Consider the following 14221-nt stretch of genomic DNA (forward strand, 5'->3'; position numbering starts at 1 on the left):
GAACTCAGAAATCCGCCTGCCTCTGCCTCCCAAGTGCTGGCATTAAAGGCGTGCGCCATCACCGCCCCGCTAGTTGTGACGTTTCTTCAGCAATAGAGACCCTAACTTGAGTTTGAGGGTTTGAGGCCTAGCCTAGAATACCCGAGACCCTGTTTCCAAAAAAAATAAGATAAAAAAGAAAAGGCAATCTTATCTTTATGTTGCAGGAAAGTCAAGTACTTTAACATCAAAGCCAGCTTTGTGGATGAGCACACAGTTCAAGGTGTCGACAAAGGCGGGAAGGCGGTAAGTGTCACCGGCCTGTCTCTGTGGCTCCTCTGGCACCTGACTCCAGTTCTGTTTGGCCTGGGCATTGATCTGGTGTTAACAGCTGCCTTTGAAGTCACACTTCTTCAGAGTGATTCATCAGCTGGGTGCAGTGGCCAAGCCTGAGATCCCAGTACTAGGGAGGCAGAAATGGGAGCTTGAGTCCTAGACCAGCCCTGGGCTACATAGTGGGACCTTGTCTCCCCGACAGGGACACATGTAGACGTATGGGGGAGAAACAGATACATGTACACAAGGCATGTGCACACAGACACATGCACACATAGGCACATGCATGTAGAGATGCTAGCACACAGACTTGTGCACACACAGATATGTGCACAGACATGTGCAGACATGCACACACACATACACGTAGAGACACAAACACAGATTGAACAGAGGTAGGGGTCTATTTCAGTGGCAGAAGGCTTGCCTAACCTGAGCTAGATCAGTCCTTAGCTACACACACCCCTTGTTAAGCAGTTCAGATGCCACAGCTAGTTTTCCTGCAGTTTGGGGTGAGAGTCACTCCCTTTCTGCAGTGTTTGTGGGGCTCTAAAGAGGCAGGGTTTGCAAAGGCCTTGTATACTGTGAAGTGTGTGGAGCTGGAACACCTCACTCCCTCTTTTGCCTGGCCCTCCTGTTGAGTGGACATTGTGAGACCCCTGCTCTGTGACTTAGACATAACGGTAGAGCATCCCACTACAGCAGGGGTCACAGGAAGCCGCAGCCACCGAAAGCATTTGAGCACTCTGGCAGCTGATCGTTCACTGTTTGACAGCCAGTGACCGTTCACTGTTTGATTGACATATGGTTCTCTGTTTATCCTTAGACTCTGCTTTCAGCCGAGCACATAGTCATTGCTACAGGAGGACGGCCAAGGTACCCCACACAAGTGAGTGGCTTGCTCTGTCCCTCCTTCCTCTGCACTTTGCCAGGCCTCCCTGAATCTACACCACATGGCAGTGGCTCGGGGCCACTCCACACTGCAGGCTCCTCCTGAGGCCTATGTCCTCTCTTTTCCTTCCTCGGTGTTTAGCTCTGTGCTGTCCAGGATGCTTCTGATCACCTGGGGCTCGTGTCTGTCCACTTCAGCCTCCAGGGTTAGCTTTGACTGAAATGTGTGGCGGGCATCACACCTGGCCTCTGTTCCTTCCTCCACGCCTCCATTGTCACGTGCTTTTCTAACTTCAGAACTCCAGGGCCACCATCCAGGACTTCAGTCTTGCCCTTCACCTACCCTGGCCACCCAGCTCCTTAAAAGTTTGAATACAATTCACTTAGCAGAAGTTCCCTTTAGGAGGGAGGCACAATGGTTTAATACACTCAGAGCACCTCTTCCACTTCCCGCCATCTCTAGATCCTTTTCAGAATTCCAGGCTGATTCTTTATTACAGCTCCCCTGGTTTCTAGATTCTAAGGTGCCTCGTACAAATGCATACGACATAGGTGCTTTGTGTTGGTTTATCTCACAAGTATAATGTGTTCAGTATACCTACATGTATCAGATTCTTCTTCTTTAAGACTGAATGATATTCCATTTTATGCATTGGTGCCTTTTGCTAATCTGCCTGGCCCTCGGTGAATGCCGTGGTTGCTTCCTCTTTGTGGCTCTCATGAATCACGATGTGCTGTGAGTACCCGCATGAGAGGTTTTTCTGGAGTTTGTTTTAACTTCTTTTGGGTGTTTATGAAGAATGGAACTAGGTCACTAGTTCATTTGGCTTAACCTCTGAGAGACACTAGTTTGTTTTCCAAAGAGGCCACACCATATTTACTCCCTGCAGCTGAAGCTGGAAGTCAGTTTCTGGTTTCTCCACATACTTCAGGGTTTTTGGTGAAAGCAGAATATTTCAAGTAACTCATGTGGTGACTCCCCACTGGGATCTTTTCATTGCTATGGTGATTTCTCTGAGCTGGTTTTATGAGGCATTTCTTTTTTGTCATGTATGGCCACTGGAGTCTACCTAAGAACCTTATTGTCGGCTCAGGACTGCAGAGATTTCCTTGGGAAACCAGGAACCGTGACATCTCTGCATGCCTGTGGGAGCCTTCCGTGCATACTGTATTCTGCATGACTGTCTCAGATCTACATCAGGAGGATGGAGCTGCCACTCCTACTTTCTGCATGCTTGGGAAAGAGCCCAGGACATAATGTGCACAGAGTCACCTCCTATCCCCAAAGAGACACAACCTGAAGATATCCAACCATGAAACTCTCCCCTCATGGACCGAGAGAACCCCAGAACCTGCAGAATGGGGGTTGCTTTTTCAGAAACCCTGGGGACATGCCAATGGCGGTCTTAGCACATGAGTCCTCTCTTCCTCCATAGGTCAAAGGAGCCCTGGAATATGGAATCACAAGTGACGACATCTTCTGGCTGAAGGAGTCCCCTGGGAAAACGTAAGGCCTGGGGTATGTTGTGTTGCTGTTATCTGCTTTCTTCCCCTACTGGAGCCAGAAGGTCATTCTCTAAAAGAAGGAAAGACAGCCCTTTGTAGACCCCATGTCCCTTGACTATCTCGAAGGAGATGGCATGAGTGCTACAGATAGAGTCAGCTATTCATGATACAGGGCAGTGGCTGTCAGCAGCATCCCCCGTACCCTGGTATAGAAGATCCTCCCCTCCCCTCTCTGCTTTGTGCATTGAGCATGCTCCAAGCTATGGCCAGGTGTGGAGGTGAGAGCACATATGCTAAATGTGCCAGCCTGCCCAGAGCTCCTCTATTCTTGGATACTGGATGCAGCCAGCTCCCACAATTGTGCAGACTTCCTGCTTGCAGAGACCAGAGTGGCCACGAGAGGGCAACAGAAGCTTGCACTTTCAAGCAAACACTAGTGGAAAACAGTAGCCCAATGGTGGGCTGGCATATGCACTTGAGTGTGTGCATGTGCACATATGTATGCTGGTAAATATGTAGGTGTAAATGGTGTGTATGTTGGAGAGTGTACACAGGTGTGAGGATTTAATGTGTATGTATGCACCGGATTTATTTCAGAGAGTGCAGATCTCTAATTTCTGTGTGTTGGAGCATATGAAAGACACTGCCCCATACCCATGGCACTTGGGGTTGAACCTAGGGCCTCGATAAAGTTAGGCAAGCATTCTGTCTTGGAATCTATATTCCCAGCTCCAAGCTCCTTTGTTGTTGTTGTTGTTGTTGTTGTTGTCTTGAAACAGGGTCTCTGTGTAGTCCTGGCTGTCCTGGAGTTTGCTATGTAAACCATACTGTCCTCAGATTCACAGAGCTCCACCTGCCTCTGTCTCCCAAGTTCTCCGATGAAAGGTGTAAGCACCTGCACCTCATCATGCCTAGCTGTCAAGATCCTGAAAAACAGGGCTGGAGGGATGGGTCAGTGGTTAAGAGCTCTTCCAGAGTTCAAATCCCAGCAATCACATGGTGCCTCACAGCCATCTGTAATGGGATTCAATGCCCTCTTCTGGTGTGTCTGAAGACAGCTACAAGTGTATTCATATAAATAAAATAAAATAAATAAAAAGACCCTTAAAAACAAACAAACAAACAAACAAAATCAACCAAAAAAAATCCAAAAGAAAACCAAAAACTTATTATTGCATATAGGTGTATCCTTGGTGTGTGTGTGTGTGTGTGTGTGTGTATGTGTGTATGTGACACGTGTATGCCACTGCATTTTCAGACGTCAGAGGATAAGGTGGAATTTGATTGTCTCCGTCTACCTTTGTATGGATTCTGTGGGCTGAGCTCAGGTCTCCAGGTTTGCACAGCTAGTGCTTTTGCTCTTGCACTGGGCCACCTCATCTGGCCCACACAGTTTATCTGTTTAGTGTGGGGTTGTGCATGTGGAGCCCAGAGGACCACTTATAGGAGTCAGTATTCTACCTTGTGGGTTCAGAGGTCAAGACCGGATTGTTGTGCTGGTGGTTGGCATCTTTATCTGCTGAGCCATGTCTCTGACCCTGCTGAGCCATGTTGCTGGCCCTGCTGAGCCATGTCGCTGGCCCTGCTCAGCCATGTCCCTGGCCCTGCTGGTTATTGGCATCTTTACCTGCTCAGCCATGTCACTAGCCCAACTCCTTTCTTTTGAGACAGGAGCTCATATAGCTTAGACTGGCTTTGAACTCACAGTGAAGACAAGGATAACCTTGAACTTCTGATCCTTCTGTCTGTACCAACCGGCTTCTGGAATTACAGGCATGCTCCATCATGCTTGGCTTCTTTTTCCTTAAAAACAACAAAACATTTTTTATTGCTTTATTTATTTATACATAATGCTCATACACATACAATTATGGTATGATACATGTGTACAAGTTAGAGAACAACTTCAAAAATCTGTTCTGTCCTTCCACCATGTGGGTTCTGGGGGTAGAACTGGGCCTAGGCGCATGTGCCTTTACTGTGGACCAGCTGTCTGGCCCTTCCTTCATTTTTTACAGCTGACACATTAACACACCAGCATCTCACACTTTGTTTATCTACTCATCCATGGACAGGCAGTGTGAACTGCACTGCTGTGAAGTGGGTACACGGATGTCTACCTGACTCCTGCTCTCCACTCTCTTGAGCATGGGAGTGGAATTGTTGGCCTGGAAGGGAATTACGCTTTTCAGACTTCCTTCAGTAGTTCAATACTGTGTTCCCACGGGTGGTGTTCTCACTGGTGGTGTTTTCGCTGGTGGTGTTCCCGCTGGTGGTGTTCTCGCTGGTGGTGGTCCCACTAGCAGTGTTCTCACTGGTGGTGTTCTCACTGGCGGTGTTCACACTGGCGGTGTTCCTGCTGGCGGTGTTCTCACTAGTGGTGTTCTCACTGGTAGTGTTCACACTGGCGGTGTTCTCACTGGTGGTGTTCCCACTGGTGGTGTTCTCACTGGTAGTGTTCACACTGGCGGTGTTCTCACTGGTGGTGTTCCCACTGGTGGTGTTCTCACTGGTGGTACACCTGGGTCCATGTTGCTGCACCCTTACATTTGAAGAACACTGATCTTAGTTTATATATACTTACTAAGGAAGTCTCTCCTAGAAGCAGAAAAGTGGAGTTCAAGTGTCTTTGCTGACAAGCTGGCTGTTGCCTGTCCCCTATGCTCTGCTGCTGACTTCCCCCTCATTCCCATAACATGGGCATTGACAGTATTTTTGTTGTTGTTGTTGTTAGTTTTTGTTGTTTTTCGTTTGTTTGTTTTTTTCAAGACAGGGTTTGTCTGTGTAGCCCTGGTTGTTCTGGAACTCACTCTGTAGACCAGGCTGGCCTCAAACTCAGAAATCTACCTACCTCTGCCTCCCAAGTGCTGGGATTAAGACAGTATTTTTTTAAGACACAGAATGGAATGTCCCTCTTCTCATTCCCAGTATGTGACTATCACTGTTGCCCATAGTCCCTCCCTCACACTGAGACTGAGTCCTTACTGACGCATGATGACTGATGCATGATGACTGCCGCATGATGACTTCCACTGGATCACTAGACTGTGCTTTGCCTTGTTTGTTTGTTTGTTTGTTTTTTGAAACAGTGTTTCTCTGTGCAGCTCTTGTTGTCCTGGAACTCACTCTGTAGACAAGGCTGTTCTCTGTCTCCTGAGTGCTGGGATTAAAGTGTGTGACACCACTGCCCCACTTGTGATTTGCCTTTTGTAAAAAGGTTATTTATCTGTATGAGTGTTTTGTCTGTCTGTCTGTATGTCTGTGTACTACATAATGCCTGGTACCTATGTAGGTCAGAAGAGGGCATCAGACCCCCTGGAACTGGAGTTATGGGTGATTGATTATAAGCCACTCTGTGGGTGCCGGGAATCCAACCCAAGTCCCCTCAAGCAACGAGTACCCTAAAGCACTGAGCCATCTCCCCAGCCCCTGCCTTTTGTCCTTTGACTTTTTTGGATATTTATGCATTTACTTCGGGGTTTTTTGGTTTTTGTTTTGTTTTGTTTTGTTTTGTTTTTCGAGACAGGGTTTTTCTGTGTAGCCCTGGCTGTCCTGGAACTCACTTTGTAGACCAGGCTGGCCTTGAACTCAGAGATTCCCCTGCCTCTGCCTCCCAAGTGCTGGGATTAAAGGTGTGCTGCACCACTGCACGGCTGACATAGGGTTTTTTTGGTTTTTTTTTAATTACTTTTATTTTTTTAGAGTCCAGTCGTTGCCCCCTCCCCAGTTTTTTGTTTGTTTGTTTGTTTTAGACAGCCTCACAATGGAGTCCAGTTGATCTGGAACTCACTATGCTGCCCAGGTGACCTCAAACTTGTGATTCCCCTGCCTCAGTTTTCCAAGTCTGTAGTGCCACTACCCATATTTCTCAAATTCTTTTTACTTTTTAAATTTATTTTCAGAGCTGAGGACAAAACTCAGACCCTTTCACATCCTATGGAAATGTTCTACCACTGAGAGGCTTCCCCACCCAAAGTTTTAATTTTTATGTCAGCAATTAGCATTGTCTTTTAGACCATAATAATTTCTAGGTGTGGAGAGATCTGGACTTGACCCAGGGCTTTGTACCAGGAAACAGGTCCTGAGCTCCAGCTCCAACCCCTTGTCTGTTTTTCTAGCTTTGTCTGTCTGCTAGGTGGAACACACTTTGATTCCATGGGTCGTCTTTTCATGAATTTCCTGGCCCCCTCTGAAATTCAGAGTGTCTCTATGTGAATAACCAATCCTGTGGTCCTTGGCCTTGTATCTGGCTGGGTCCCCCCTCCCCTCATCTCTTCTTTATCTTCCAGCTGGTTCAAATATCAGAGATGGCCCTGTATTGCACACCATAAAGATTCTTTGTAACTTAGAGATGTACAAATGGTTTCTTTCCCCTTTAGATGTAACCTAAATCTCTCTTTGCTCTTAATGGCTTTTAGATTTATTACATGTTCAGAAGGGCCTGTCCCGCCTCCAGCATGGTTCTTGGTTTGGTTTGGGTTTTAGTCACCTCTGGCTGGATGTTTTTTTAATGTTTGGGGCCTGGTTGTCCTTGCCTGTGGGTTGAATTGCTGCAGTGCCTGCATAACCCGCTGCCTGTCTGCAAGCAGTGCTGCTGCTCATGGCTGCTAAGCCTGCCTTACTCCCTCTGTTCCCTTTGCCCTGATTCTTTGGGTGCCTCTTACTCTCCTGCCTTCCCATAATGCTCTGTACTGAACCTTCCACGAGCAACATTGGAGCTACAGCAGTCCTGGAGGCTAGCCCTCCCTGCCTCTCTCCTAGCCTGTCTGGGCCCCTTCCTGGGCTCAAGTTGTTCTGTCTCTGAAGGCCATGTCTGGCCATGTCTCCAAAGGCCAGAATTTTCTGAGTTCTACTCAGGCCCATTTCTGGGAAGCTGACCCAGGGCTATGCAGTAGTGCAGCCCAGCAAGACAGCACCCCTAGCTCGCATCCCCAGTAGCCTAGAGGTGGGACCTCTCCTCTGTGACTGTGCGCTGGGGGTGCCGGCTCAGCTGGTAAGATATGGCCACAGATATTTTAGTCAGGAACAAAACTGCAATGTTTATTTTCTTCAGAAAAAAACATTTAGAGTTTTTTTTTTTTAAAGCTCCTTCGTGTAGATGGAATCTAGGTATGTTATTGTTTAAGAAAAAAGTGTTTGTGGTGCATCAGTCACCCGTTTAGTTCTGAACATGATTTATGTGAGGAAATGGTTTTTCTTTTTTTTAAAAAAAGAATTAAGCTGGAGATATATCCCCGTACGATGCTTCTGTGAAAATGCGGCTTTGTCCAGGCTGTTAATGCAAGTTGTAACAGTGCGGCAGGGAGGCACTGTTTACATGTTACATTCCTCTGTGCAGTCAAAATAAGCCTGGAGGGTCTACAGTAGCATTTCTGTATTTTATCAGCTTGGGCTGGGGCAGAGGGGGAGGCCCTGCTCACACTTGGAGGGGCTGTTTCTGCTAGATTTATTTGCCTTATAAATATCCCCTGTGTTTATTTTAACTCGCCTTTAAAATGGAGCTGAAATTAATATGGATCCCAGGGCTGTCCCCGTGGCCCCAGGGTGCCTTCCAGAGCCGGGTGACACTTTGACATGGCTCATCTAGAAGGCCAGGTCAGCAGCCAAGGGTGCACGGCACCTCTGGGCCTATGCCTGCAGTGGGCACTGTCTGCTGAGTGGCGTTTAGTGCTGAGGAAGAGCCGTCTATATGGTCCAGCCCCAGATCCTCGGTGGGATCCGCAGAACCTTCAGAATGTTTCTTTTGTTTTGTTTACCTGGCAGAGGCAGCAGCCAGGACTTATTTTCTAGTGCACATGTATGGGGAGTGAGGATTAACACCACCTAGTCATGGGGAACCTGAACTATGGTGACTATAGTCATGGTGACTATCTATACCTGTCTGGGTTCCCAGGATTCCCTCCCACTGCCTTTGCCCCTGAGCATCAAATGAGGGGTCCCTTTCCTCTGTAGATGACATCTGGGTCTCAGAGAACCCAGGGCTGGCCAGATGGCAGAGATGAGGCACTTATGTCTGAGTCCTGTCTCTAGGAGACATGGTTAAGTGATAACCTTCACCCTGCAGTTGGTGCTGGCCAAGCTGGCCCACACCTGTCAGCTGATAGAGCACCCGGCTAGAACCAGGGTGTTAGCAGTTCTCATAGTGAGAACCCCTGAACTTGCGGAGGTGGCTTCAGACTCCTTGTCTAATCTTAGAGTGCTGAGACTGAGCAGTATGGGGCCAAGGGTAGGACGGCAAGTTGGCACCTGCCCAGTCTTGGTCACCCAGTCTCCAGTGTGTGCCCGGCCTGCCTTTTCAGAGCAACTGAAACTGTCAACATCCAGAACAGGTTGGAGGAGGGAGACCAGAACACAGGGCCCCTTCGGGGAAAGCCAGTGGTGAGACAATGGGTACTGTGGCGGGCACCACGGCCAGTGCAGGTGTGGAAGGTGACTGGTGCCCTGTGGGAAATCTGTCCCATGGATACAGCAAGGCCCTGGCAATGGGAGGATGAAGGGGAAAAGATAAGCTTGCTCCTTAACCCTGCTTTAGGGAGGTTGAATGTGGCCTTGGGAGTCATGGGCTTGCACTGGGTATGTAGTAACAAGGGAGTGGCAGGAGCTAGCCCTGCCTTTAACTCTGCAGCTCAGACTGTCTTCCTGTACCTCCATACCTCCAGAAAGCCTGACTCTAACCCTGTAGATCACGCTGTCTCTCTGCACCCCAACACCCCCAGGAAGCCTCTGTATTCTACTGATTTTCAAGCCTGACTCCCAACTGACGAGGCCCAGCATTCTTTTTTTTTATTAATTTTGTTTTGGTTTTTTATTTTTGTTTTGTTTGTTTGTTTGTTTTTTGGTTTTTTGAGACAGGGTTTCTCTGTGTAGCCTTGGCTGTCCTGGAACTCACTCTGTAGACCAGGCTGGCCTTGAACTCAGAAATCTGCCTGCCTCTGCCTCCCAAGGGCTGGGATTAAAGGTGTGTGCCACCACTGCCCGGCTCAGGCCCAGTATTCTTGACCCCTCTTCTGTACTTCTAGATGCCCAAACCATGAACCAGGGTTCCAGTCACCCTATTCCACGTCCTGTTGCCTCCAGCAGGCTGCTCAGTAGGTGCTGTTGCTAGTCTCACTGTTTCTGCTAGCAACCAAGGTGAGGATGCTGCAGCGAGCGAGTGAGCCCTGGCTCAGTGGCTTCTCCCACGCTGGGCCTGAGACCCAGGGGCTGAGTTGCTGTCCCCAGGTACTTCTTCCTGATGTTCCTTCACACTGCTTCAGGTCCCCAAAAGGCTTATAGCACTTGGGGCCAACCTCTCCCACTACTGTTTGTCCCATTCAGAGTGTCCTGGCTACACACCACACTGCCCATGACTGTCCACTCCCATGTGCCCTTGCCAACCTGAGGCTTTGTGTCTCTGGGCACTATGAAGCTGAGATAGTGTTTTGTGTTTTGAGACAGGGTCTCTAGTGCAGGCTAGTCTGAAACCTACTGTGCTACCCAAGTCAGCCTCAATTGCATGAAGACCCCACCCCATCCTGTCTCACTTTCCTGTGTGCTGTGACTACACGTGTGAATCAGCATGCCCTACTAGAGTGTTTTTACAGTAGGCTGATTTAATGCTGTCGTCAGAGTTGGTCATGGAAGTAGCTCTGCTCTGACCCTCATAAAGTCAGGAAGCTGGCCAAGGTATTGTGTCCATTTTTCTCCCATCCTAAGCACAGGAGATGGGAAGTCTCATTTTATCTAGAGGAGCCACTTAGAGTCATGGTTGCATAGTATTCTCATTTTCTGCTTGTTTCTATTTCGTGTGAGAAGTCTGGTGTAGCAGAAGGTAGAGCAGCTATCAGCCTAGGACTTGATTCTCAGCTTTTTTGCTTGTTTGCCTGTGTGGGGCAAGGGCCCTGGGTAGCTTCCACTACTCAGGGCTTGGGGGGGGGAGGGGTAGACCCCCAAGGGTTGGGTGCTGCTGGCAGGTCATGTTGAGGCAGATCTGGAGCCAGCTCCACCAGGATGCAGGATTGTGGCATCTCCTCTCAAGTGCTGCTTCCGTGGAGTGTCTGGAGCTCTGCAGGTTTTGACTGGCACTTCCTGGACTGGTAGGACTTCCAAGGAGCCAGGTGCTCTTGTGAGACTGTCACTTGTGTGGGTGTGCCTCCTGGAGAGGAGATTAGGGTCCTGCAGGCCAAGAGGCAGACTGTAAGCCTAGCTTCACAGGTCTATGTTAATGCCCTTGTGTCTGCTTCCTCCTGCTTTCAATTCTGACAAGCAAGCCACCCTGTGATTAGACTAATCTCATGGTAGTCATGCATCCCTGGAGAATGCTGGCACTAAGAGGCACAGAGACACCACACACACACACACACACACACACACACACACACGCAGATGGGGTTCAAGGCTGCCAGGGTGTAGGATAGTGACTACTGGTTGAGCAAAGATCTGGGCTCTGGTTTTTAAATGTAGTGTTAAGTCCCAGGCTTCCAAACCCCCTTCCAGACTGCCACCACTGCTGTCTCCCAGGCTGCAGCTGCATTGGTCGCTGTGCCTTCGTAGCTGGTCCTGGATGAGCACAGCAGAGCTGCCAGCCTCTCTTAGGGAACTGGCTCAGATCTGGAAGCTTCACGGTTTGTCTCTGCTTTTGTTTCAGTGTCTTTTTTTTTTTTTTTTTTTTTTTTTAAAGTGTCCAGGCTGGCTTCACACTCGCTGCGTAGCTCAAGTTGGCCTTGAATTTATGATCCTCCTACCTCATTTCCCGAGTGCTGGGATTATTGACATATGTGGCCATTCCTAGAACCTCAGTCCTCCGAGTTCTTGTGTTCATCTTTCAAAGAATAAACATTCCCATTAATTGGTCAATTAGAGGGAGAGGCGGAGTAAGAAAAACCAATGCTGACTGTCATCATAGCTCATAAAACAAATGGCCCAAGGTCACTGTCCATTCAAGCACGATGCCAGCTTTCATAGCGATCTCAGTGCGTACTCTCAAGACTCCCCCACCCCCAGGAATGTGCCTGCCTGTGGGTGTCTATCTCTCCTGTGTGTGCTCTGGAGTTGGCAATTTGGACTTGGTAGCCTGAGGGCTGGGGGCACCTGGGAAATGGTACCTCACCTCCTGCTATGGGACCACCTCAGAAGGAGGTCCATGGCGCTCATGGTGCTGTGCTGGAACAGATGGTGATCCCTGCTGCCCGCCCACCCATCTCCTACACCCAGCCTGCTTTGTGGGAGGCTGGGAGGCACACGTGGACTGCAGAAACAGAAGAGTCGGATCCAGGAGACTGCTTACTTCGTGCTCAGTAATGTGGTAGGAGGGCCTAGAAATGGGGGGTTGGGGACTACAGCTGGCTTGGAGAGAGTCTGAAGGGAGTTTGAGGTAACAGAGAGGCCCAGTCATCAACAGAAGGGCTACACTGATGCTGCCCCACTGGGTCAGGAACCCCATAGTTTGTGGGAGGTATGAGCTGGGCACTGCTCTCTAAGGAGTTGCGAGCAGAGGCACTGCTTGTTCGATGCTCACAGACTTTCTTTACCATCTACCCTACAGGTGAGGCAGAATGACCAAAGCAGCTCAATTCTGTTTGCAGCTCAAGTAACTCGTAGTTTCCTATCTTAAGTGGCTCAAAGCTCTCACCATATATATCAAAAAGTGTTAGGCTTTATACTTTGGAAAGCATCTCTCCTGTGTGGGCGTGTGCGTGGGGTGTTCCCAGGGGGCCTGGAAAGCACCTCTGTTCTCCCAGCCTGCTGGGGATCCCAGGATCCCCAGTCCATAGTCATAACATGCTGAGTGGAGTTATATGACCAGCTGGGGCCATCTTGTACTCAGCCAGAAAGTGTGGTTCTGTCCCCAGCTTCTGTGCAGAGCCGCATGCCAGATGGTTCCCGCAGGGCACCTGCACAAGTATTCTGAGGGATCCGCCGCTTTTTGAAATGGAATTATATCATTAGTACTTGCCAGGATTAGTACTGACATCAGGCTTATCCATCCTTACATCACCTGCTCTTGTTCAAAGACTGAAGGGGTGATCTGACGAGCCCACCCACGTGCAGCCGCCCTGGCTGGGAATCCTCTTTTCCCCAGTCCTTTTGCATGAGTGTGCCCATACTGTGCTTGTGTGTTTGCATGGATGTGCATATGAGAGGATGTGGGCAGGTGTGCGTGACTACCTGTCTATGCCAGTGTGTTTATAGTGTGTATGTATGTGCATGCAAAGGGCTTTTCATGTTTGCATGTTCCTGTATGTGTACACATATGTGCACGTATGTGTGAATGCATGTATATGTATGTGGAGTATGGAGCTGACCATGAGAGCATTAAAATGACTGTTTCTGGTAGGTCACAGTGTCATGTTCTGGCTCTGGCAGGGAGGCAGGGGGATGATCTCTCAGCCTTGGACACATGTGTTGTGGGGTTGAGTCATGGGCCCTGGTCATGGCTGCTTACCATAAGCCACTGTCCCCATTCTGTTCCTCTTGGTGTCCTGGGCCATCCCTGCTTCCATCCTGGCTTAAGAGGTTCTGAGGAGCCTAAGACAAGACTCACCTGTGGTCAGAAAGAAACTCTGTGCTTCTGAGGGACATCTCTCAACATGTCTCCTGGGGCCTGGAGCTGCCAGGGCTTTTCACAAGCCAGGTGTTACTTCTCACAGCCCAGGCACCCTTCAGCACCAGGCAATTTGCTGGTCCAGTCGCACTGTTTGTCGTGTTGTATTTCATAGTGGTAGCTGTTGGGAAGTGGGTTCTGTACCTCTGTATCACCTGTTTGAGCAGCCTGCTTCCACTCTCACTGGCTTATGAGTACCTGGTGGGAAGGCTACGGGGCTCATCTTTGTCCCAGCCTTGGAACAACAGCATGTGGCTTTGCTGGTACTCAGTGTGCTCTCTTCTGGTTTTCTCTGCAGGTTGGTGGTTGGAGCCAGTTGTATCCTTTGCCAAAGTGCAGATGGCCATCTTCAGGAAGGATGCTTAGCCCCTCTCCCATTCTCCCTCCTGTTCTCCCTCCTTTCCTGTGTGGGGACTCAGCTGGACCTGCTAGGAGGGGTTTGGGCCCAGGGAACTGTTTGAGGCTGACCTTTGAAGGCTACCACTTCCTGACCCTCACACTAAGCCGGCTGGGGCAGCTGGAGAGGGCTGTGAGGCAGTCAGGAAGGCCGTGATGAGCCTCTCTCCCTGGAGAGCAGCCCTGATCTGACCTCATTCCTGTGGGAGAAGCAGTCAGGTCAGGAAGGGTCAAGAGGGGAACCCTGAGGGGCTTGGGGGTCAGGACAGGATGTGGGAGGGAAGATGAAAGCCGCAAGCTGGACATAGGAGCACAGGCCATTGGCAGTACTCCCTGGCTCAACCCACAAGGGTCTTCTCCCTGGGTCTGGCCAGCAGCTCTCCATTCAATCTTCAACCCCTCTCCTGGAGGCTGAGATGAAACACCAGAGCCAGGTAGAATCCCATGGAGGCATAACACCAACCAGATAGGTGCTGTTGGGAAAGCTTGAAGCTGGGGCTGGCAGCTTTATGCACTTGAGACCTGGGGTTA

The 14221-nt window shown here is 49.5% G+C and overlaps 1 protein-coding gene across 1 annotated transcript in view; it reads left to right on the forward strand.

Moving 5' to 3' along the window:
• Positions 1–14221, forward strand: part of Txnrd2 (thioredoxin reductase 2) — a 51399-nt gene that overhangs the window by 12991 nt on the left and 24187 nt on the right. The window contains exons 6-9 of the mRNA XM_021209476.2: positions 207–285; positions 1142–1204; positions 2643–2713; positions 13593–13612. Of these exons, the coding sequence (XP_021065135.1) occupies positions 207–285; positions 1142–1204; positions 2643–2713; positions 13593–13612 (233 nt within the window). The remainder of the gene's footprint in view (positions 1–206; positions 286–1141; positions 1205–2642; positions 2714–13592; positions 13613–14221) is intronic.

The sequence above is a fragment of the Mus pahari genome, chromosome 12, assembly GCF_900095145.1.
Source record: "Mus pahari chromosome 12, PAHARI_EIJ_v1.1, whole genome shotgun sequence".
NCBI classification, from domain to species: Eukaryota; Metazoa; Chordata; class Mammalia; order Rodentia; family Muridae; genus Mus; species Mus pahari.